At 41.3% G+C, this 23,272-nt stretch overlaps 1 protein-coding gene and 1 long non-coding RNA gene across 4 annotated transcripts in view; both read left to right on the top strand.

Moving 5' to 3' along the window:
- The window catches only part of mvb12bb (multivesicular body subunit 12Bb), a 33,173-nt gene extending 10,335 nt beyond the window's left edge, over window positions 1-22,838 (top strand). For 2 of the 3 annotated variants that reach the window (XM_062417741.1, XM_062417742.1), the window contains exons 5-10: window positions 626-755; window positions 941-1,051; window positions 6,212-6,273; window positions 16,772-16,827; window positions 17,324-17,383; window positions 21,343-22,439. In XM_062417741.1, coding sequence (XP_062273725.1) covers window positions 626-755; window positions 941-1,051; window positions 6,212-6,273; window positions 16,772-16,827; window positions 17,324-17,383; window positions 21,343-21,384 — 461 coding nt within the window. In that variant the 3' untranslated portion in view covers window positions 21,385-22,439. Of the gene's footprint in view, window positions 1-625; window positions 756-940; window positions 1,052-6,211; window positions 6,274-16,771; window positions 16,828-17,323; window positions 17,384-21,342; window positions 22,440-22,607 lie in introns of those variants that run through there. The other variant, XR_009925053.1, reaches the window with a different exon arrangement.
- On the top strand, window positions 3,048-5,217 carry LOC133979250 (uncharacterized). The gene is made up of 2 exons (XR_009925054.1): window positions 3,048-4,870; window positions 5,016-5,217. It is a non-coding gene; the product is annotated as an uncharacterized LOC133979250 (long non-coding RNA).
- Window positions 22,839-23,272: the final 434 nt, after the last annotated feature.

Below are 23,272 nucleotides of genomic sequence, written 5' to 3'. Positions count from 1 at the left end.
GGGAGTGAGGACAGCTTGTTTATTATTTTTATTATCATTGCATTTACACTGTACTTTTCTAGTGGTGCTGGGGAAATAAATGAGCGAGGCACAGATGCAATATAGGAAAGCATGGTAGTGCTTTTTTTTTTTTTTTTTTTTTTCCAGAATGAAGAAAAGAGATTATATTTTGTTTGGCTACGGTGTAATTTAATGTTTTATTACTTTATGTGAATCCATGTTTAATGTATACATGTGACATTATGTATGAGCTTCCATCTACAATATCCAGTTTAAATCCCTGTTGTGCACTAAAGCTGATGGAGGATTCACTTGCTTCTGTCATTTTACCTACTAAAATGATAAAAATGATAATAACGCATGTGGATTTTGTGGCTTTCCACTGTCCAGTCATTTCCCTTTGAGCACAGCAAGTCACTGGGTAACTGATATTAGCTCATCACTTATTCTGTGACTGGTAATGACTAAATAGCAAGAGTATAAGTGGAATTTGTGAATACAGAATTCTCCTAGAGGTTTAAAATGTCTGTAGAGTTTTTATTTATTTATTTTTTTTTGCTTGAGCTCAGAGAAGACAGAGCTGAATATTCTTGCCTAACACCCTCATGTGTACCTGACTCATCAGAGGAAACTGCAACGAGGAAGAGAAGGCTCTGTGTGAAAATCATCCCTCGTGCTGCTGCACAGACGGCTGTGTTTGACATCCAGATCATAGCGAAGTCCAAGTATCATCTTGTTAACTACACCTGTATAGGGTGAGCTTTGTGGCGCTGTAAATAAATGAATTCATGTTTTCTATCTTCTATCAATCACCACACTTTTTTTTTGTTTACATTTTCTTTTTCTAAAGTATGAAACATGCTCTGATTTGCATGAAGGGTTACTACCCTGAGCTGAAAACTTAGAGTGACACATCCTCTGTATGCAATTCTATACACAGTGAGATGAACAACATGGGGGTGTGGTATCGAACAGGAGATGTTCATAAACGTCAGTCATTTCAGGAAGAGTCCAGCCAAACTACCACTGATGCCCCGTCCTACACAGCAAGGTAATGTCATGCTGAAATACTTAGCCGCAACTCTTCTTTTGTTTTTTTTTGTTTTGTGTGTGTGTGTGCGGTTTTTTTTTTGTGTGTGTAATTCCACGCTCAGTGTACTGTTGTGTCTCTGCACCACATGTACAACAATGAAGACACATGCAGTTGATCACTCCCAAGCAATCCGCCATAAAGGTTGTGGCTGGACAACGAGGTATCGAGACCGAACCGGAGCGACAGGCTAACTAGACAGGATCCCCTGAACAAGAACATGAGTTCAATGAGGGCTAAACTCCCAGCTATTTGTGGTGTGTCCCGGGAGGCAGAGGCAGGTCGCTCTCTGACTGCGGTGACAGGAGCGTTGTACTGTGCAGACAAAGAGGAGGAGATGTAGCCCGGAGAGGGAGCGACAGCTGCAGAGGAAGGGAGGAGAGCTCCAAGATCTCCGCCATGCTGGAGCGCGCGTGTGTGTCCCCCCTCTGCTCATGCTGCTCAGGCATCCTCCGCCTCAGGCCTCGCAGTGAACGGAGCAACCCTTTGTACTGTGTCCAGATCAAACAGCTCAATTATTTATCAGAATGAAGAACTGGGGATTTCCACAGCAAATTGTAAATAAACAATTGAGACTCCTTCGGTGTGGCAGGGCTGTGGAGAGGGGAGGCTTGGCACTGGACGCTGATGGGTTTGCCAGCTTGAAGTGCCATGCTTTGCCATCCTGCGCTGGGCTGAGTAAAAGCCATTTAAAAGCCACAACCGGCCAGAGTTATGGATGCCAGCGGGCACATTCAAACTCAGCGGGACGAAAACAATAACACGGACAGTCGTGAATTCAAAAACCAAAGTTCAAACTCAATAGAGTTTTTGTGTATTGCCTGCGTTTTGGAAGTCGATGGTCAATAATCTTTGATGTGTTGAAGTGATGCGAGAGCTCAAGCCCGTGTGCGCCTTCGCAACTCTTACCGGTAATCCTCAATTCTTTTGAAGCCCACTTTCAAGTCGGTGAGGCCCAGAGGTTGGAATAAATTGCACCTCCAAGCTACTCACACCCCCTCCTGATGCCTGCTGAGATCACAGGCTGCTGTTTTTGTATTAACATTAAAATTCATTCCACAGTCAGAGAGTCTTCTTTTGAGAGTATTTCCATCCATAATGCACTGACACATAAGGACGGAACTGTGGGCAATTTAGACAGTGGCAGGTCTTTGGCTATTTATCTGGCATCCTTTCTGTGTTGTTACATGCGCTTTAGACAACCACATATACAGCTATGAATATTTCTGTAGTCATTTAAAAGGTGCAGATTAGATGGTTTGACACAGTGATTTATAAACAGCTCTTCAACACTCACTGATTGCTCAAGTAAGTACAGTACTACAGTGTAACTGTCTGAATAGTTTCAGCCCACTATACTTTATTCATATTCAGCAGGAGGATTTTCTCTCCTCCATTCCTCCTTCGGGCTATCTATAACAACTTTATGGCCTTTGGAGAATAGCACCTCTTAAATTTAAGTGCTCTTTACAGTCAGTGGAAAAGATGTTTTAAATACAGTCAATAATGTGTACATTTTTAATGACCCTTATAATTTTGAAAGCTGCAGTGATCCCTCTCAAATGTTACATTGCCTCAGGCAGCGAGAGCTTGTTAGAGTTGTGTACCAACGTAAACCGCAAATCAGGTTTTTTCAGCAGTGCCGAGCTGCAGTACACAGTAACTGCAGGGTGTTGCATCATGATGCGCTGCACACAGTCATTTCATCAAGGGTGTTCTGTTTAAATGGTTTTGTATTGTTTTATCATCAGAAAATCAAACAGGTTTAAAGTGTTGTTTTAGGTTCTGAGAAATTAGTAAAGGAAGTACAAATAACGATCAAGGAGAAACAGCAAAATTGAAATAGTTATTTCTTATTGGCTCAGGCTGTCGCACCATATTGTGCCACTAAAACTGTTAGGGTACAGGCCTGTTGAGCAGTCTGCTGTGCAAATGCGCTGGAACCTCATGTGTTTAACGTCTCTTTAACAAGTTTGTCTGAAGCATTTCAACCAGCGACAGTGCTCTGTTTCTCTGTTATTGATTCATGGCCGCAGCCTGATGTCAACCACTTTGGCTTGTTCTCTGTCAAGACAGACCGTATCAGCCACTCCCTGACTTTGTAATGTGAAAAACCTGCACCGTCCGGTCAGCCTCTAAATGTGTCCAGTAAAGTATCCCCCTCCTTCCTTCTCCTAGCCAACGCTGCCATTTGTTCTCCTGATAAAACTGTCATTGGTGAGGCTGATATCTGACCTCTACAGTGACTGCTAGCATAAATTAGCCTTGTACTAATATTGCAATTTCTCTCGCTTCACTCAGAATCAAGGTTTTTGACATTTCTCTTAGAATAATAGGTTATTGTACACACGGACACTTTTTAAATCAAACTGTACAGTGATAAAAATGTCAAGGCCAAATATCTTCTTTTTTCTCTCTCGTTGCATAGCCGGCGTTTTCTTTAACACCTAGAGAGTCATCAGTGTCAGAATTGACATGCATATCAATACGTTTTGGATCGCACTGTCTCCTGTCTGTGACACTCCACACGTTGCTGCATCTCTGCAGGAGTATTGTATAAGCTTTCATTGCTTGCTGGTTAACCAAGACTTCCCCACTGCACACGACTCTTGAGAGGAAAAAAGACAACGTGACTGTCAGTGTGTCGCCTGACAGATCTCCCATCTGAAGTGTCGAAAAACAATCGTTTCCAGCTCAATCTCACTCATTACTTTGTTGTGTTCAGAAAAAGTTGCAAAAAAAGTAGCGAAGATCAAGGGACGGGATTGAGAACGGTGTCAGGAATGATCGAATGATCAGCGAAGATCTGATGGGCTCAGACTGTTCAGTGATTTGCCACCAAATTCAGAGAGATCCTCTTTTCAACACCTGACACCGAGCTTAAAGGAGGATAATGATGGGTGAGAAAGCAGCTCCCACAAAGCAGCACTGTCGGCACATAGAGGAAGGTGTGGAGTTGTTGTCACGGGAAAGGCTGGATGTGTGTCAAAACAAGAGCTTCCAGCTCTCTGTATCGCAGCTCTGGCTCTTCAGTGATATTACTCTCATCCTCATCTTACCTCTCCACTGACTACCCCTCGTCTGTCCCCACTGTCTCTCCCAGTTTCTCTTCGCCTTCTCCCTCTCTCTCTCTTTCCCTCTCTTTTTTTTTTTTTTTTTTCACAGACAGCTCTTTTCCTTATTCCACGTGGAACAAAATAAAGAACACCATACAAAAAACTCTGAACTCTAATTCACGTTGTCAAGTAATCCTTAGTGCTGCTGTGGTTTTGCTTTGCTGTACTAATATGATTTTAACTCGGGCAGATTTCATGGGAACATAAGACTCTTGATCTGCGTTGTAATTGCGTAAATCTTTCAGGCCGTGTTCCCAGTTTTACTATAATTTGATGAGGAACTACACTATAATTGAATATTCAAATTAGGAATATGTGTCAATATGGCTCTCCTTGCCTGGAATGAAGATTAATTGTTGTCAAAACTCCAGTGGCCGACATAATACGAGCCCCAACACTGCTGTTGATTAGTGAATGCACTTGCCATGTTTTTGTTTTAAGAATTAGTTGTCTAATTGATTTGCCATATGTTACCTTCTCCAATGCACATAAAATTGTATTTAGAAATCACCAATTTGGATTGAGACAGTTTTGTGTTTCCAACAGATGGGAAAAGCAACCCTGGAGGTTGCCTTTTAGAAAAGCATTTCATGAGCACATTTCCCTGCTTCCACAGCGACTCTTTGGGAGTTGAATTCACTTTCTCCAATGGATAGATAACCAGGTTTAGTACTTTTTTTCTTTGTCTATGGTTCCTTTTTGTATTATTAGAACAACATTAATACAAACACATTTGAAGCATTTCCTTCTACTTCATCAGTCCGCTGGATGTCTCTGTGCTTTGAAAGATGTGTACCTTTCTCTCTCAGCAGCGGAAAATCAACCTTTGCAAGGTAAAAGAAGTCTGCATTGAATATGGCAATCGTTCCCACAAGATTGATGCCAACCTTTTAAAAATTCACCATTGGCCTGGATTTAACATGGCCAAATGCTAATGTAAATGAGGAGGAGAAAAGTCGACCCTTTCATTGCAAATAAATCTGAGTTGCAGGCTTCAGCTCATAAATACCACAGCCTGTCAGAAGTCTTGTTTTATTGCTCTTGATGGAAATTATTGCATTTATTTATCTCATCCGAAGAGATAAGGCTTTGAAAGCCACAACTCATGAGCAGCGCCGTCACCCTCAGAATATGCAGATCTGCCTTTTGTCTTAAATTTTAAGAATTTAGATTTCGCACCTCCTCCTTCCAGCAAAGATTGATTATGTTATCCATAAACACACTATATACAGAACATGGATACACAAAGCACACTTCATTATTTGCAACTTCACACCTGCTCACTTATAAAAACCTGTCTCGCCTTTTTATAGTTCAGCAGTGGCTTATTCTGCAGGATACTTACTACATTGCCTCACGCCTGTGTGTCCTCTAATCAAAGCAATTCCCTTTTTAATGATATTGCCAACTGCTTTGCATTATCATTATAGGATCATTTGTTTTATAATGCCATTCTGGAGCTCGTTCTACCTTCAAAGCATGTCATGTTATGCAGCACTCTTGAAGCTGTGATTTTTTTTTTTTCCCCCTTGCTTGCTGCGGATTTATCGATCTGTGGGGTGAGTCACAGGGTGTAATTCATGATAGCTTGATTGATGAGGATTTCAATCTTATATGGTTTGTTAACTTCAACTGCCCACAAAGTGCATTCTGTGCTGTTTTCTGTAATACAAGGCCACGAAACATTAAAAAACAGACTTCCCTTGAATCTCCCAGTTCCTCCAGAATTAACAAGATCCTGCTCAAAACCCCCGTTAAAGGTCTGTCCAAGCCCCTGGGCAGCTGATGCATGGTTTAACTTTTACCATATTCTTCCCCTTTAGATTCAGCCTGTGATTTCAGAGCTCTGTTGCGCCTGAAGACAGATTAAAAAAAGCCTTTGTATGAGTAGGGAGTTTCCATGCTAAATAAATGCTCTTTGAATGTCTCATATAAGTTTCCATGCATTTTTGATGTTTTTTATATGCTGATGAATGACAGAGCATTTTTGCTTTCTTTCTGCCAGCCAGAAGACCACAAGCAGGCCGGATTCTGTGTACCAGAGCAGTGGGATCTACACCATGACAGGTAGATGGTGTCACACTTTAAATATATGCAAGTCAGTACCATTCATGACAATCACCATAAACACTGAGAGGAATTTAAGATGGGTTAAGTTCAAAATGTACTGTTAAAAAGCAGTGTTTTTTGAGAAAAGGTTCAACACTATGTTGCACTGCATGTCTTTACAAACAGTTTATTCTCCACCTGCACGTACATGAAGCCAGTTCCTCTGGTACTTGATCTATAACAATCTACTTATAGATCTCCTCACTGATGGATACTGCACAGATTTTCCTTATCTGAGCAAACGTGACTTCCCAGAGGAGCTCCGCATTACACTCAAGAGAACATTTAACAGCTGTCATAGATGATCCATCACATGCCATACTTACATATGTACCAAGCATGCACTGGACGAATTCCCTTCTCTTTGTCAAGGAGAAATTCAACTACAGTACAATGCTCCATGACTGAAACAGAAGAGAGGCTAATTTGTTTGGAAGCAGAGCTTAGCTATGACAGCCTCAGAGCCACAGAGTCAGAGCAGGCTGAGACGCTCTATCTTTAAAGAGCGTGTGATCCACACATGGCGAATGAGGCAGGCAGGTTTTTTATCCAGCTGGAGAGAGACACCATGTGGTGAGGATTCCTCCTGCTGCTCCAGCAGTGGCACACCCAAGCTTTGGACATGTTACACCCTGCTTCGTTTTTTCTTTTTTCTTTTTTTTCTTCTTTTTAATCAGCCATCTAGCTATCAAACAAATGATGATTTAGAACTTAAAAGAAAATGTTTAAATACATAAATTAATTTGAATTTTTAAAGCATGTAAATTTAATGTAGTTTTGTTCTGCCAAATGTTTTTTGTTTACTTTTGTTTTTTTTTTCAAAACAGAAAACAGTAAGCAATTGACTTTAAAAATGATTAATACATCATTGTGTAGATATGACAGTCACATTATAAGTTAGTCAAGACAAGTGTGCAAAGTGTGGCCCTGAAGGAGCAGACATTAACACACAGCTGAATGGTTTGTGGCATTTGGTTTGCGATTCCTCCACTGGGACGGGCTTTGAGTGACAGTGAAGAACATGCACATACTGTACAGCGCCGTGCCAGCACTCATCATTTACCTCCAGAAAAATGTCCTCTGCAAATACACAGAACCCCCTTTTCTGCTGCCTTTATGTGTCCCTTCATGAATTGGTGAGATTTTAAAAGAAAAGAAGATAATTGAGTATTCTTGCTTTATTGCCTGAGACTGTGTACTCGTCAGCCTTACAGCATCACACTGTGAATGTGAGAGAACGCAACTTCCCTTCATTAACAATGTGATAGCCTGCAGACCAAGTGTGAGGTCGTAGCCGACAGCCTATTTGTGTTAATTGTTAGCGTGGTGATACCTCGGCTGTGTGTGTGGGCGTGTGGGTGCCTGTGTATGCGCGTATGTGTGTGTGTGTGTGTGTGTGTGGGCTGACAGCTGGCCAGGTTCGAGTTGGTCTAAAACCATGTGCGCTCTGTCAGGGTTGTACAGGCGCCTTCTTTAGGATTGATGAATTGCCTGCTTTCTTGATTAAACCCTCCGTCACTTCCCAACAAAACAAAAAAACCCCAACACAAAAAAAAAAAGAGCGAGTTGAAGGGAGGAGAGGTAACATGTCTGGGAAATCTGTCATCTGCAGTCACATCATGTACTGATGTGATATGCAGGCGCTTTGACATTTATTACCCGAATATTAAAAACTAATTCACATTTATTTTGCAGCCCTCTTTCACTTGACAGTTCAAGCTCATTTGAAAAGTTATCAAGTTTTCAGAGCTGCTCCAACCTTTTGCTTTTTCTATACCAGCATTGCTTTGATCCATGCCAAGTCCCTTTGCCAATTAGGTCTGTTATTCATGCACTGACAGAAAAGCGGGATATTTTAAAGGTAATTAAACTTACATTCTTGAAATGTGTCTAAAAGGCATATGTTTGATAAAAAAATAAATGTAAAGGGGGTGAAAACTCTGAAAACAAACCTGTGTGTGGGGTTCAGGCTGTTGCATATAGTATTCAGTAGACATCCACCTGATAAAAAGGTAAACGTAATAAAAAGTAATACATTTACATATCTATCGCATTAATCAAAAATAAATCCTGACATTGGCCCTGATCTAACGTAATATGGAGAGCAATTATTTCCCTATCCATTAGAGGAACTTCAATTAACAGACACGAGACAGTTCATCCTTCAGGAGGAGGAGGAGGAGGAGGTGAAAAAATAGGAGGCTCAAAATTAACTTGGGTTTGCAAAATATCTTGGCAGGATGACAGTGATTTTTGATTTTCAGGAAACAATATTAGAATTCTTATTAAACTATGTGCATCTGCTTTTAATTTGCTGCAAATAATTGGAAAATGCAATGGAGCTTTCCAATTAAAGCTCCACTTTATGCTGTTTAATAATACCCTCATAATATTATAGCTTATGAAATGACAGGTGAGTTGGTGTATGAATAAAACATAAAGCCCTGTAATAAGAGACAGGGGGAAAAAGAAAAAAAAAAAAAAACGAGACAGTTGTTGGGGGGCTTTTAAATGCTCGACATAATTTGCATATATTAATCTCCTCTTTTCAGCCTTATCAAGTATTCCACTGTATTTGAAGTTAAAATAGTCGTGACAGGCAGGGGTACGCTTCGTTTTTCCAAGGATTTATTACTTGTATAATTCTGGATCTTTAATAAGCCAATATGACTGATCCTCTGAGTTCTGTGGAATTTGGTTAATTGTTCCAGATGGTGCTCACTGATTATGCAAAATTACTTTCTTTCTCCTCTTTTTCCCCCAACTACACCATTTCTTGATTGACTAACATGGAGAAAAAAGATTATTTTTGGCGCAGCACTTTCATTAAGAGGGTTCTCATCAGGTTTCAAACAAAAGTTCCATCTTATCTCCCTGTGTAGTTCTGGGCGAGGCCGTGCAGAGGGAGGAGATCAGCCGACTCTTATCTCAAACCATGATGGATCTGAACTGCTTCTGCACTGCTGGGGTTATATTTTAGAATAACACAATTCTTTAGGCTGAGGGATTAAAAAACACGACCTCTGGATAGTGACACAAAAGTTATTATTAGTGTATGCTGTTCTCTTCTTCCTCTTTTCTCTTCTCTTTCTTTCCCAGAGATTGATGAAATTACTAAGCAGCAGGGTTGGTCCTCCACTTGCAGCTCTGGCTCCATCCACAACTCACTAACATTCTGTTTTGCATCAGCTAAACTGAACTGAATGAATCATTTATGGAAGTGTTATGGGGGAGGTATGGGCAGATTTACTGCCGAGCTTTTACTTTAGATGGAATGGGATTTCTATGAAACCGATCTTGATGTCTGAAGTAATGCCAAAGCTTACATCAAGACATGAAAGGAACGCTCTTAAAACCCACGTTTTGCTTCTTAATTCCCCTGGTCAGCAAAAGGCGAAACAGAGAGAGAGAGAAGTTCAGCAAGGAGAATAGTACTCATGTCCACAAACTGTTTTCTACTCCCCACTGCTAATGATATACGAGTGCTGAATTTCTTCTTTTTAATTTGAAGCTTTGGAAATCACACAATTAAATTTGCCTTAATTCAGATTTTCGTTTGAGCTGTTCCTGCATTTCTCATATTGAAAAAGCAGCATGTAGTTTGAGTGTTCTGGGATTTAATACTGCAGAAATGAATTAAACTATTTGCCAAAAAATCACACCAGCATGCATTACACAAAATGTATGTTCTAGATAACAGGAACGATACAAACACAAAGTTAAGCAGTTATGAGAGAGAAATTACTGAGAAAAACTTTATGGAGATAACAGAAAAAGTATTTGTTAGTGGTTCCATTGTGTGTGTGTGTGTGTGTGTGTGTGTGTGTGTGTGTGTGTGTGTGTGTGTGTGTGTGTGTGTGTGTGTGTGTGTGTGTGTGTGTGTGTGTGTGTGTTTGTGTGTGTGTGTGTGTGTGTGTGTGTGATTCTGGAAATTATTATGTGTATTTTCCAGAAAACAAAATTTAAACAAGCATCCTAACACACCCACTCCCTGTTTTTTATGTAGAATATCTAGTCTGAATGAAAAGCGTTGATAAATATCTGAAACATCTATCTGATCTGTAGCTCAGTGTTTTACAAAAGTACCTTTAAATCCATTTAATTGTGATCAGAGTGAAATACAATATAGGAACACAAGTTTTTATTTTGTATGGTCAGTCATAAAGTTCTTTTAGATTCAAACAGATAAAACAGACTTTTCTCAGGAAATTCTCTAAGTGTTTATCCTAGTAATATATCAAAAATCCTATTGGGTCAATAGCAAAACATGATTGATCCCAGAGCGACGGTGCCATTAAGTATTTTGGGATCAATCCTGTATGAATCGTAATGGAATTTTTGACTGGAGCCTTGAGGCCCTCGGGCATTTTTGGACCCATATTACAGTCAAATAAGAGACTTTAAATTGCTTTGCATTTGCAGGCCAGACTGGACTCTGGAGTCTCATCCCTCATTGCTTTCTATCCATCCCTGAGATAGAAGCAGTGCTCCATTAGTTTCAGTGTCCAGACGTGGACAGCCTCAATGGATGGGCCTGTCACGGCTCCCTCATTTGCCCCATGTACAGCAGGGTTTGTTATCACACATCTAATTAGAACTTGATAAAAAATATTTCACAAAAATCCAGTCATTAAATATAGTTTAAGGAGATTTATGGTCAAATATGCCTTAAAGATCTTTTAATGGCTCTGCTGACTTGTTAAGTTTGTAATTAATGATCTTCTAATACATACTGTGGTGTGATTTAGAAAGCACAATGAGATTCTGGGAATGAAGTCGTTTTGGAAAAGGGCATCTGGGGCTCCCAGAAGCTATATTAAATAGTTCTGCTCAGACTGGTTTGCTTAGAGCCACAAAGTCTGCTGTGAAAAAGTTCAAACACATCAGCTTCTTTACATAGATGGGGCCATTTCTGTGTGAGGGTATAAAGAATAGAGCATGGTTAAAAGATAGTCCCTTTGTCATTTTATAATGGTCAATTAGTGTGTACAGAAAAGTCCTGGGCTCCTCCGTTAGTGGGTGTTTGCAGTTTTCAAAGTGCATTGTTTAACAGTTTAATTTAAGCAATGGAAAGTATCTTTTTTTTTAAGTCTACTAATCCACACAGTGAAACTAATAAGCAAATGCATGTGTATCAAACTGTAAATGCATTATACTAATAACAGTCTCCTGTTTCATCAGGAGAGTAATGGTGTCCTTATTAGCATAATTAATGACAAATGGCAGCGCAGCATTGGTGGATTGGTTCTAGGGGATGATAAATTGGTGGATGCCCAGGTTAGTGGCTGCCAAGGAGGCCTCTTTGGCTGTCATCCCTCCTGCTTCCGCTCTGGCACAGTTCATTACTCACCGTGTGAGATGCCACTTTACATTGCCTGGTACTGTGAGCATGGAGAACTTAATAATGCCACCCACAACCATGCAGGGCCTGCTGCTTTACCCACAGTCCAGAGGGCAAGTAGCTCAGCAAGGGCTAGGGGTTGTGGGGAGCAGGGCAACATGGGAATCATCTCCTGCAGCTGCACTGATCAAAACAAATCATGCGTCAGTCACTACTTCAGGGGAACCGGGGCCATATGACCCAGTCTCCAGTGCTGGTGAGTGTTTCTTGTTAGGATTTCTGGGGCTCGCCACATCCCTCGCATCATTACTGGTTAGTTTGCCCACAGAACTGCTAATTAAGAGGGGATTTGTGTAATTGTGCCTTCTGCTGTGTCCCATCCGGCACATGCAATTTACTGTCAGCCCTCTGCCAGCTTTTACACTTGTCCAGAGAGGCGTACCCCATTTATACACACATTCTGCTGCACATTTACCAGCAGCCACAGCTGGGGATCAACTCCAGTGCCATGGCAGTGTCCTAAAAGACACTGTGCCGCTGATTAAAGTCTGATTGTCCATTTAGTTTCATGAGATTTCTCAATAGCTAGCCAGAGAGAAGGGCTCGCTCAGTCTTCCCCAGTACTGCTTAAGAAATCAGTTAAAACTGGTTTAGTAATTATACCAAATGAGCAAAGAATTTTGGTTCTTACTTGACATTTAATAACTTTTTTTTTTTTTTTTTTTTTTTTTACATATAAGCTCAAAATGATTCAACTTATAGTGTCTGTATTGGAGAAGTGATCACACTTTACACACCTCCTCAGAGCATTCTGTGTTATGCAGCGGTGTTTGTGGCCAACTCACTGTAGGTGTTACTGGCTCTGCCCACTTTCTGGAAGACTGATGGACCAGCGCCCGACTGGGACTGCCTCCTGGCTCCCTACCCAAAACCAGATTTCAAGGACTGCTTGTCACAGATGGAAAAGTAAGTGGGTCATTCTACATAAGCTTGCAATTTTGCATCCCTCTGGTAACAAAAAAAAGTTGAATTTTAATATCCGTGAATCTGCAAATAAAGCAGCTAGGTGGCATTGGGATAGTTTTTTTGTTAAATCTATCACTGAATATTTAACTGTTCAACACTGCATAACAGTAATTGTAGTTAAATTGAAATAAAAGCCATTACATATAATCATTGCGTTTAGCTGTACGCATGTTAGCAAACTAAATTGTTTGATTTTGTATTAAATGCACTCTCAAATACTATTGCCAAAATATTGCCACTTGTTAAGCCAACATGGTAGAATAGTTATTTTCTAAAAAATATTTGTCAAAATGAGCAAACAGGAAGCTTGTGTAGAATGACTTGGTGCTTCTCCTCTCCTCTCCCTCTTCAGTTTCTCCCCATGAACTATAAAACCGCATTTATGCACCAGACAACCGGCATACTACTCTTAGCATTAAGCAACATTTAAATAAGTCTACATTTTCTAGCACTTGGATGAGACGAGATTAATATTTTAGTATAAAGTAACTGACTTGCTGTCAGGAGAGTTGCACCAGAAGCTTGCGTACACTACAGTGAGACTGGGGGAAACGTGTTGCAAACAGCAAGCAGAAACTAATAAAAATAGATATCAGAAACCCTCAACATCATTTCAGTGTGTGAGCTATTTTAGTATCAGTGTTATACACTTTTCAAAATGTTAATTGACTCCCCGGTAAACACTTAAATAATTCAAAAGTTACATTTCCACTTTTGTAAGTGAGATTTTTAATATATCGAAGAGTTGTGTGTTTCCCCCCCCCCCCCCACTCTTCTGTCTAGAGGGCTTGAAAAAGCGGGAAAAAGATAAAAGAAAAAGAATGGGTTTCATAGAGCCATAGTCATTAAAAGAATCTGAAAATAGCAACTCGCTATCATCTGTTCTCATAGCACGGGTCAGGAGCTCTGACACCTCCAAAATTCCTCCTGTCAGGGTAGGGGGCCATTTGTATTCTCTCTCATTAGGCAATTTGACTAATGACCTGCCGTGGCTGCAGAGCTACTGAGGGACCCGGAGCCTCGCGCCCTCTCTCTTGCAGCAGCCTGAACACACACCCTCTATTGGAATGGCACAGATGGCATGCCCGGGCGACAAAATAAACTACAATATGTCTCCGAGATGCTGTCAGGCCTGGGCACTATTTCTCATGTCAGAGTGGGGCTAAGGGCTGTGAGTGGGCATAGGGGGTCCTCCTCCAGCTCTCTGTTCATCTACTCACCATTATCTGCAGAGGTGACAGAGAGCCGGGTCTGCAACCAGAATAGCATTTCCATGGTCTGCATCAAGAATTCGCCTCAAATTGAGAGTCACACCGACAGGAAAGTTATTGCAATGTCTAGCCTGGCTACACATGGAGGAAAGGCAGCATACAATTGTTTGGGATATGTAATATAGCTGGTTCCAGATGAAGCTCTAACCTGTTTTTGAGCAGCTTTACTTATTATTTCTTCTTATTTTAGGATACTTAACAATAGATATCGCTTTAATCACAAGTAGAAAATTGTACTAGACGCTCATTGCCCTGTCTGTGACTTTCTCACCTAATTCAGGTGCGAAACAGCTTCAGCCAAGTAATCATACTAGACAGAGATCAATGCAATTCTGCTGAATTAGTGGAGTGTAAAATAAAAGTTCATCAACATTCCTAAAGTGTTACTCTTGAGTTGTGGTTCAGGTAATATGGGGTATGCTCCATCACCCACGCATATTTTTCCATCAGTCAGTGTCTGAGAGCAACTCGGTGTGGTTTATGTGTGTGTGTAGGTGTGTCTGCGCTCACGACCGTGTGCACGGCCGTGTCTGTTAGAATCCCTGGAAATGCAATGTATGGCGCCACTGAAGTCCTGGGTGACAGTGCATCCAACAATGGAAGAGTGAGGGATTAGTGCTCAGCCCAGCGTACGAGGGAGCCCTTCCCGCCCTGAAACAGCCATTCATCTGTGCCCAGGGGCTGGAGATGACAATGCAGCCATTGCTCATCGCACCTGACGGAGCCATTAATAAGGCAATGATCCACACGGGGCCTGTGCTGACTCCGTTCTTTACATTACAATCACTCAAACCACAGGGTCCTCCTTACTTAACGCCACCTCTGTGTTCACCACTGCCACCACCATCATCATCATCATCACCATCATCATCACCATCACCATCATCTCAGTCATTGTACCAGAATTCCTGCCAGATGTTTTCATATTGTCTGCACTCACATACTCCAAATGCCCAAGTAACTACCCAATTCCCCATATTGCAATACACCCACGAGTTAATGGACTGTAGCCTGGCCATTTGAGCGGCTGGAACATGCTTCATAGCGGGATTCCTGGTCAGAAGATTGGATTTACATTATTTTTGCCCTCTGCACCTCCGGATTTCTCCATGGCACAGTATCCATTTCTTACCACCAAGTCATCTTCAGCACCTCTCCATTTGTCTGGGTGTAAGATAGCCTCTCTAGTATAGATGGTGGAGGAATACAAAGTGAGATCTGGTTTTAAATGTAATCCTTGAGCAATAAAGAAACTCTCTGGCCTTCAGCTCTGTGCGTTCATCTGTCCGCGCCACACAGATCCATCAGTGGCTACAATCTTCTGCTTCCCGTCGCTGACTATTGATTCAAATGTATTCTCCGTGCCTACTTATGCCTGGTTGTTGGTGCTCCCAGCGACACGCGCGTGTGTATTCACTTGTTTTTATGAGCTTAAACAAGCCATCTTGCCCATCCAATTGCCTCGGTTTGCTGCTCCGACTAGCCGCACATCGAAAGCCGCTACAGCGAGGTGGGTGTCAAAGCCGGGGCAGCGAACAACCTTTTGGGTGAGTGAAAAAGTGGGGGAGCGAGGGCTAAACCTTTTCTCTCCTTGTACTTTTTTTTTTTCTTCTACTTTTTTACCGTGGGAGATGATGAGAAGCCAGGAAACTAAATAAGCTTCCCTGCGGTCATGAAGGGTGAGGGTCATGCTTTGATTACAAAGATCACATTGTACTACACTTAACATGGAAAGTGCCAAACCGTAGCTCTGTGTAATAACCGAGAAAGGAAAGCATGTCACAGAATTACATACTTTTAAATATTGCTGCGAACAAGAAAGACCAAAAAGGAGTGTCCGCTTCAAAACGATGACTCATGAACAGCTTTGGCTTACATTTATGAGTTCCTGTTCCTGTGCCAGCGGCCTGATGGACTGTGGGTAAAAGAACAGTGGTTGGCCTCTTGATATTTGAGGCTCCTGCTGCAGCCAGCGGCAGCAAGTTTTTGTGCCTCCAGATTTTGGAGTTTTATAATGAAGCCGAGCAGCTGCAGTTTTCTTTTCAGTCTGGAAACGAGGGGCTTTGTGTCCCTTGTCACCCTGTGTTAATTTGGGCCCTAATGTATTTTATAAACAAAGGGCTGCTCTCTAGCCTGACAGTCGTGACACCTTGATTCCAGTGCAGGATGCATGCAGTATGGGGTTACACCATTAATAATCAACTGGCAGCCATCACACCATTTTAACCACGATCATTATGATAAAGGGCATACACTTAATTACAGGCCTGCTTAATTATAGCTCTGTTGAAGCTCGTTTGTTTGGTCAAATGCTAATTATACCACCATGCTCTTGGCAAGTCCTCATTTCAATCCACTTTTTTGCCGGCTGAACAGTGCGGCTTATTTTCATGCAAATTCGATATCTGGTGAATGTTTTGTCTCTCTTCTTTCTGCTTTTCTGTGCCTAGTGTGAGCACGTCTTTGTTTCGAAGGTGAACATCTCTCAGACAAGACGGAATCGGGAATAATCAAGAGTAATTAAACTGGAAGAGGGTTGGGAAGGGCCGGGGTTGGAGGGGAGAGAGAGTGGAGGTGCTCAAATACAGCGGAGGATAAAAAAAAAAAGCCTTTCATCTTCTCTCCATAGACGGAAGGAGGGGAGGCGCCGGGGTGGCTGGGGATGTTGATAGCTTTGCTGTTTTATAATCCCACATTTAGTCTCGTTGAAAAACAGGATGAAGTAAAGGGGGAAATATATATATATATATATTTTAAAACGTTTTTTTTTGTGCATAAAAGTCAAACTTTAACATTGTTTTTGCTTACTTTTTTGCAGCCCTGCATGATGTGCCCTTTATGATCTCTGAGAAGTTCCATGAAAAACCCCCAGAGGTAAAATATATTGATGTGATTGCAAAATGTGCATGCAAATTAGATTGATCGAGTCAACAATCATAGTAGTAGTAGTATAAGCATTTGGTCCTTTCTCATCATATGTACCCTTTAGTCCTCTCTTCATTACTTCCTTTCCTTTCCTTTCCTTTCCTTTCCTTTCATTTCATTTCATTTCATTTCCTTTCCTTTCCTTTCCTTTCCTTTCCTTCCTTTGCTTTCCTTTCCTTTCCTTTCCTTTCCTGTTCTCTCCTCTCCTCTCCTCCAGACTGAGTGATGAATGCGTGCAGTCAGGCAGAGCTGGCTCAATGCAGTGCATTTGGCTGGCTGGCGGCGGTTGTCACTATAGCCCCGTTTGTATTGACACAGAGAGGGAGAGGATTAAAGATTTTAAGCATGCTTACTTAGCCATGAGCCTAACCACCATGTTTCTTGTGTGCTTTTTTTTTTCTTCCTCCTCTTCTCTTCTCCCTCCTCTCCCTGCTTTTGATTTCAGATGCAGCAAGTCAATTTAATGGGCATTACGATCAAATCCCTGGCAGAGATCGAGGAGGAAGTGAGTAGAGGCTGCAACGCTCGGCTGCCGCTGACGCCGCTGGGCCAGAATGCAAAGCAAACGGTGTTGGGGTTGTAATTAAGTGTCTCAGACAGCGAGGCCCTGTTGGCTCCACTAAGCCCCAATTGAATAAAAGCATGGCCAAGCTAGGCAGCCATTCTCCCTTAAAAGCTTCGTCTCCTGCTCCAAAACACTTGACTTTTATTCCCCCAATTCTTCTCTCGAACAGCTCAATCTAGCATCTCTCTGAGTGCTGTAGATTCTGGAGGCTATCTGCTCAAAATTATGACCAGACTCCGCATGTTTCACTTTTTTAAGTTCCTAATCAGCTTCAGTGGAAAAAAAGTTAGAGTTTGCGCAGAACAAGTAAAGGCACTACAAATGCCTCCCCATTTCTGATGAAACACTGTAGCCTGCAGGCATTCACAGGAAGAGAATCATCATGTGCAGCTCCTTCTTAAGAGCCTGTGTGTTTGTGGGAGCAAGAGAAAAAGGAGAGTCTGTGTGTGTGTGTGTGTGTGTGTGTGTGTGTGTGTGTGTGTGTGTGTGTGTGTGTGTGTGTGTGTGTGTGTGTGTGTGTGTGTGTGTGTGTGTGTGTGTGTGTGTGCGTGCGTGCGTGCGTGCGTGCGTGCGTGCGTGCGTGCGTGCGTGCGTGCGTGCGTGCGTGCGTGCGTGCGTGCGTGCGTGCGTGCGTGCGCGCGCGGGGGGGGTGTGTGTGTTGTGTTTGTGTGTGCGCTTTAAAGAGAGTGACAACCCCCCTTCTCTCTCATTAGCACGGTATCTTGGTATCAGAACTGCCAGGAAGTGACAGACCACTGTAAAAGAACAGGTGCTGTTGGGTTTGAAATGTGTTACAGAGCAAACACTCCCTCATCAAACTGGGTGTCTGTTCTGCACTCTGCCTCTGTCTTCTGTCACATACTATCCAAATCACACAGAGTCGCCATCTTGTCATATGGTCATCTGAATGAAGCTCATTGTCAGCGCAGGTATTAATGGCGTGTATGTGTATGTGTGTGTGTAGGTGTGTGTGTGTGTGTCCAGGGTAGAGACAGCCTGGCTGCTCATCCTATATGTTCTCGTGTTTTTTTTTTCTTCTTCTCCTTCTTCTTCCTCTCCTCTCCTCCTTCCTTTTCTTCTCCGAGAGTGTGATTAGCAGGAGGACACATGGTGAGCGGAGCTGGGGAAGGGAAGGGAAGGGCATGAGAAATCATTAATTACAGCCGCGCTGGAGCTGATGAAGTAAATGTGAGATAGTGTAACACACAGGATTTAGTGAAGTGGACGACAGCACAAGATTAATGGTGGGGCCAGGCTGATGAGGATGAAGTCACAGCTTAGCTTGATAATTAGTTTCCAAGTGGAAACATCCCTCACCATTGTGTTATTTTTACTTCTCTCCTCTTATTATTATCTCACGATGATATCTGCAGAACAAGGGAGGGAAATGTAGTTAGTGATATTCTCACAAACTCGCTGGACAAGAAGTGCTTTTTACAGAAAACGGTGCACGTCTATAGTATTGTCTTCTTTTCTTTGTCTAGGTTTGGTTGTTTTTCTCAATCGATATTATTCTTTAAATTGAATCTCCACTATGTTTTCTGCCTCAGAGGGGGCTCAATCTAGGTGTTATATTAAAAAAAAAGTTGCGAGATTGAGGTTTAGAAAAAACAGTTCGTAGTATGAAAACACACCCAGTTTGGCCCTTTGATCCCATTTTTTAAAAATTCATTGTTTAGCATCTTCTCCTTTTCTCGTCCAGAAGAGGTCACTGTCTGTGCTTAAAAATTTGTGGACAACATTTTTTTTTCTCGCTCTCTCTCTCTCTCTCTCTCTCTCTCTCTCTCTCTTTCTCTTGCCCCTCTTCAGAAACTAGAGGCGCTTTTAGCACAGACTCTAATTGCCACGTTTCTAAACCCATTAAAAAATATAGATTCATGAAAGAGATGTACTTCCTTGAATTATACATACAGTATGCACATGTAATTGAGGAAAACTGTTGTAATCACAGCCACAGTTGTAGATAAGACCATTTCCTAACAGGCATCACTTAAGCCATGTCTCAGATGATGTTGGTTCCAGCAATTAGGCATTCTTTTCATTTCCCAAATGACTCGCAAAACTTGCGGATATTATAATTGCTTTTAGCCACGCATATCTAATTTGTGTCTTTTTAAGTGTTAATTAGTAAGCGATTTAAAGTGACATCTTTATGTAGTTTGCTCTGCTGAAAAATGTTGTTGGCGGCTGGCTAATGATTTTCAGAGGGAGTATGCTAGGGTGGAAAGAAGTGTGTATGCACACATGACAAGATTTTCATTAGCACCTATGTATGATGGGTTTCCAGTATTTGTAGGGAGTTATTTGTGTTTGTGTATGTGTGTCTTTCTGTGCCTGCATATACTTGTGTTGGCGTGTGTGTGTTTCCATGTGAATGTATGGAGGGACAGTAGTGTACAGGGGTAGGTGAGAGGTGTGAGAGGGAGAGCTCCAAATAGAGGTGGAATTAATGAAGACAACATGTCACATATTTTTGGCAGTGGAGCAGGGACAGGAAATGAAGCTCGGCTCGTCTGGGTGACTGCCGCCCATGTTCTAGTGTGTCACTGTCCTGTCAGCCTGTGTGTAAAACTGGCAGACAGTGATACATGCTCTCCCAGATAACACCCCATTCCCCCATCCATCATCCACACACACACACACACACACACACACACACACACACACACACACACACACACACACACACACACACACACACACACACACACACACACACACACATACCCGTACACAGAATTATTTATTTACTGTGCCAGATGTTGAGACTGAATTTGTGTGTGATGGGGGGCTGAATTTCTTTTCTTCCCAACTAACAGGCTTGTGATACGTGACAGGTTTTGGGTAACTTGCAGCTTCCCTCAAGTAAATGAAAATCAGGGTAGGTGGTATTTTGATCGAGGGAACCTGGTTTCAGCCATTGTGGCACAGCGGCTTCTGTTGGAGATTTGGGAAACTTATTTCAGTGATCATACAGCATCACCTAGTGCTCTGTTGCAGTAATACAACTGACTAACTTGGTGAAGTGAACTCTATTTTGTGCCAATGACGTTTGACTTTTCTGTTCTTTCAGCTCAGCTACCTCATAACAAAATTAAGAATATTTTAAAAAGATTTCAGCCTCAGCTGGAAAAACATGTTAGTGTTTCAATATTTTGTTTTCTTATTACTTAACAGCACTGCTTTCTTGTGATTGATTCTTCAAGTTCTTGTTTTTCTTTCTTTCAATCTGTTCTTAATCATTTGGATTTATTAAATAGAATGTGTGAAAATGGGTTTAACCTACATAGGATTTTTCCTACATTATAGGTCTTATCTCAGTACCACAGACACCCTCACAGAAGTCATGTTACTTCTGTCTCTTGTATTTGGCACCAAAACCTGAAATACCTACTAATTAGTGTACTTCAAGTAGAGGGGGCTTAAGATAATGATTTTAAATGAGTGATAATGAACATAAATTACACGCTTTTCTGCCTTTTAATGGCACTTAAGAATGGCAAGAATGTTTGAAGCCCTCCTGCTTGATGAAGAGTCATGTCCATGCCATGCCAGGAGGGGGCGATGTCTGTTTATATTCTGTCATCCCCTCGCTCATACGTGATCATCTAATCTCTGCCAAAGGGTTAATTGAATAGCTGAAGTTTCGAAGAGGGAGAACATTACATTAATACGTTTTTTAATCTATAATTCTGTTAATGTAGGTCTGTTACGTTTAATCAGCTGTGTAAGTGAGTCTTCATTTCATTGCAGTATTTGTTATAAATGTACAACTTTGGTTACTTTGTATTCATTATTAAGCTAATACATATTTGTGATGTTTTTGTGATAATATGCTTTTATTCATTAATGCTTGCTTCCTCTTCTGTCTTCTCCTTCTTTTTCTTCTTCTCATGCAGTTTCAATACAACTTCAGCACAGAGCGAAGCATTGCTGTGTAACTTCCCTCCCAGCTGCCACAAGTTGACGGACCTGAAAGGAAAGAAACACTGCTGATGGACAGAAGAAACTTAATAACGGACTAATGACATTAACAGAACTTTTGGGATATACAGCAGTTGTATATTATTTTAAATCAGAAGAAATAATTTTACATGTAAATTGTGTATTAATGATTTAGTACTTTTTGTTTTAAGAAATGTTCTTACTTTTTTATCTTGGAAATGACTTTTTTAAATGTGGGTTTGCTCCTATCTTGCTTACTGTTCAAAGTAGTGCAGGGCTCAAAATAAATCTAATTACTAACTTAAAGCAGATAAACTCAGTTATGTTCACAGTGTTTCACATTTAGCTCATCTGTGAGTAGCAGTCAGGGGGACAACAGGGAACGCGGAAGCAGCCTCATCACACACAAACAGGCCTGTGATGTGCGTTTTCCAGCAGAAGCATCTTTCCATCACAAAGTTCTTCATGAGCAGCGTGCAGCATGAACAGGCAGAGCTCTGAGACTCGGGAGCCTTTACCCCAGACGCCCACCCACATCAGAAGTGACTCCTCTACTGAGTCAGGTCTTAAATAACAGAATTTAACTAGAAGAAAGTTTCAGCCTTGATATATGTTATTTTTCTTACAGCCCTGTGCAAAGTGATTTTGGTTTATTTTTGTGTGTGGAAGGGTGTATAGTTTATGGAGCATAACTCACTGGGAAATTGCCTCTGTAATATGCCTTTCATTATAATGTAAAGGTTTTTTCAAACTGTTTGATTTTTTATATTCACTCTCTTAATCGGTTACCAGTTAGAAGTTGCTGTTGCATCATAGGTTGAATGAACTCTGAATTTGGGGTATTTTTATATTCACTAAACATAATTCTGAATTTCCAAAGAACAAGAAAAAGTGTTTTTTTTCCCTCTTTAACAAACTAAACAACATCCTAGTGCCACTTTGCCACTAGATTTAGAAGCAGAATTTACACTTAGATACCAAAACATCACTATCTTCTCATTCATGCTCACATGTGTCTTTGCTACTAATTAAATTGTCAGAATCCATTTACACATTTTCGCAGGTGTAATTAGTATTAGAAACTCATTAATGGATTAATGTCTCTGTTGTTAATTACACTCTCCTCCTAAGTTTGTGAACTTATTGATTCTGCTAACAGTGCAGGTATCTTTTTTTTCTTCCCCTAACTGAAACTCCTAATGACTTTTGGTATTCACAGGTGTTAAATGAAGCATACAACAGATGACAACCCTCTACGAGCGTTCACGTTAACTCCTCTGTTCTGCTGCTGGAATCAGAGCGACGGTCTGAGGAAGCCTCTGCAGAGGGAACAGCTTTCACGCTCCTTCATGAAGGTGACACTCATGTCAGTGATGCCCTAGAGCACAGTGACAGGTTCTGACAGCCCTCCTCCCTGCTGTGCATAAAGTGCATATACTGTAAGCCATATGTATCAATATTCACACGGAGACTATAGAAGCAAAAGGTAGAGTGTTAACTATCTTTTCCACCATTAGAGTCTCACTCTTCATACTAATATATGTGAGAAGAACTCTGAGATGATTCATAATATAACTACACTGAATACTTAATACATTGAAGTTTTATAGATCATGTTTCCACTTCTCATAGCAGATACTGTATGGTGTGTAAGATTAAAACAATATCAAGAGTAAATGCACAACTGCGTCCTTAAGGAACAGTTTGGTGATATTTAATAATTTTCTTATTATGTACAAATCCCATAAAAAGACAAAAACCAACAATGAATATCATCCATAGTATTTTATGTTTAGCCAGAGCCTCGCATAGCTTATTCATCTGTGCCATAGAGCTCTGTTGTTGTCAAAAAACTATTACAATCACATAGATGAGCCACACCAT

The sequence above is a fragment of the Scomber scombrus genome, chromosome 4 (assembly GCF_963691925.1).
Source record: "Scomber scombrus chromosome 4, fScoSco1.1, whole genome shotgun sequence".
Taxonomy (NCBI): Eukaryota; Metazoa; Chordata; class Actinopteri; order Scombriformes; family Scombridae; genus Scomber; species Scomber scombrus.
This window is presented reverse-complemented; position numbering and strand designations above follow the sequence as displayed.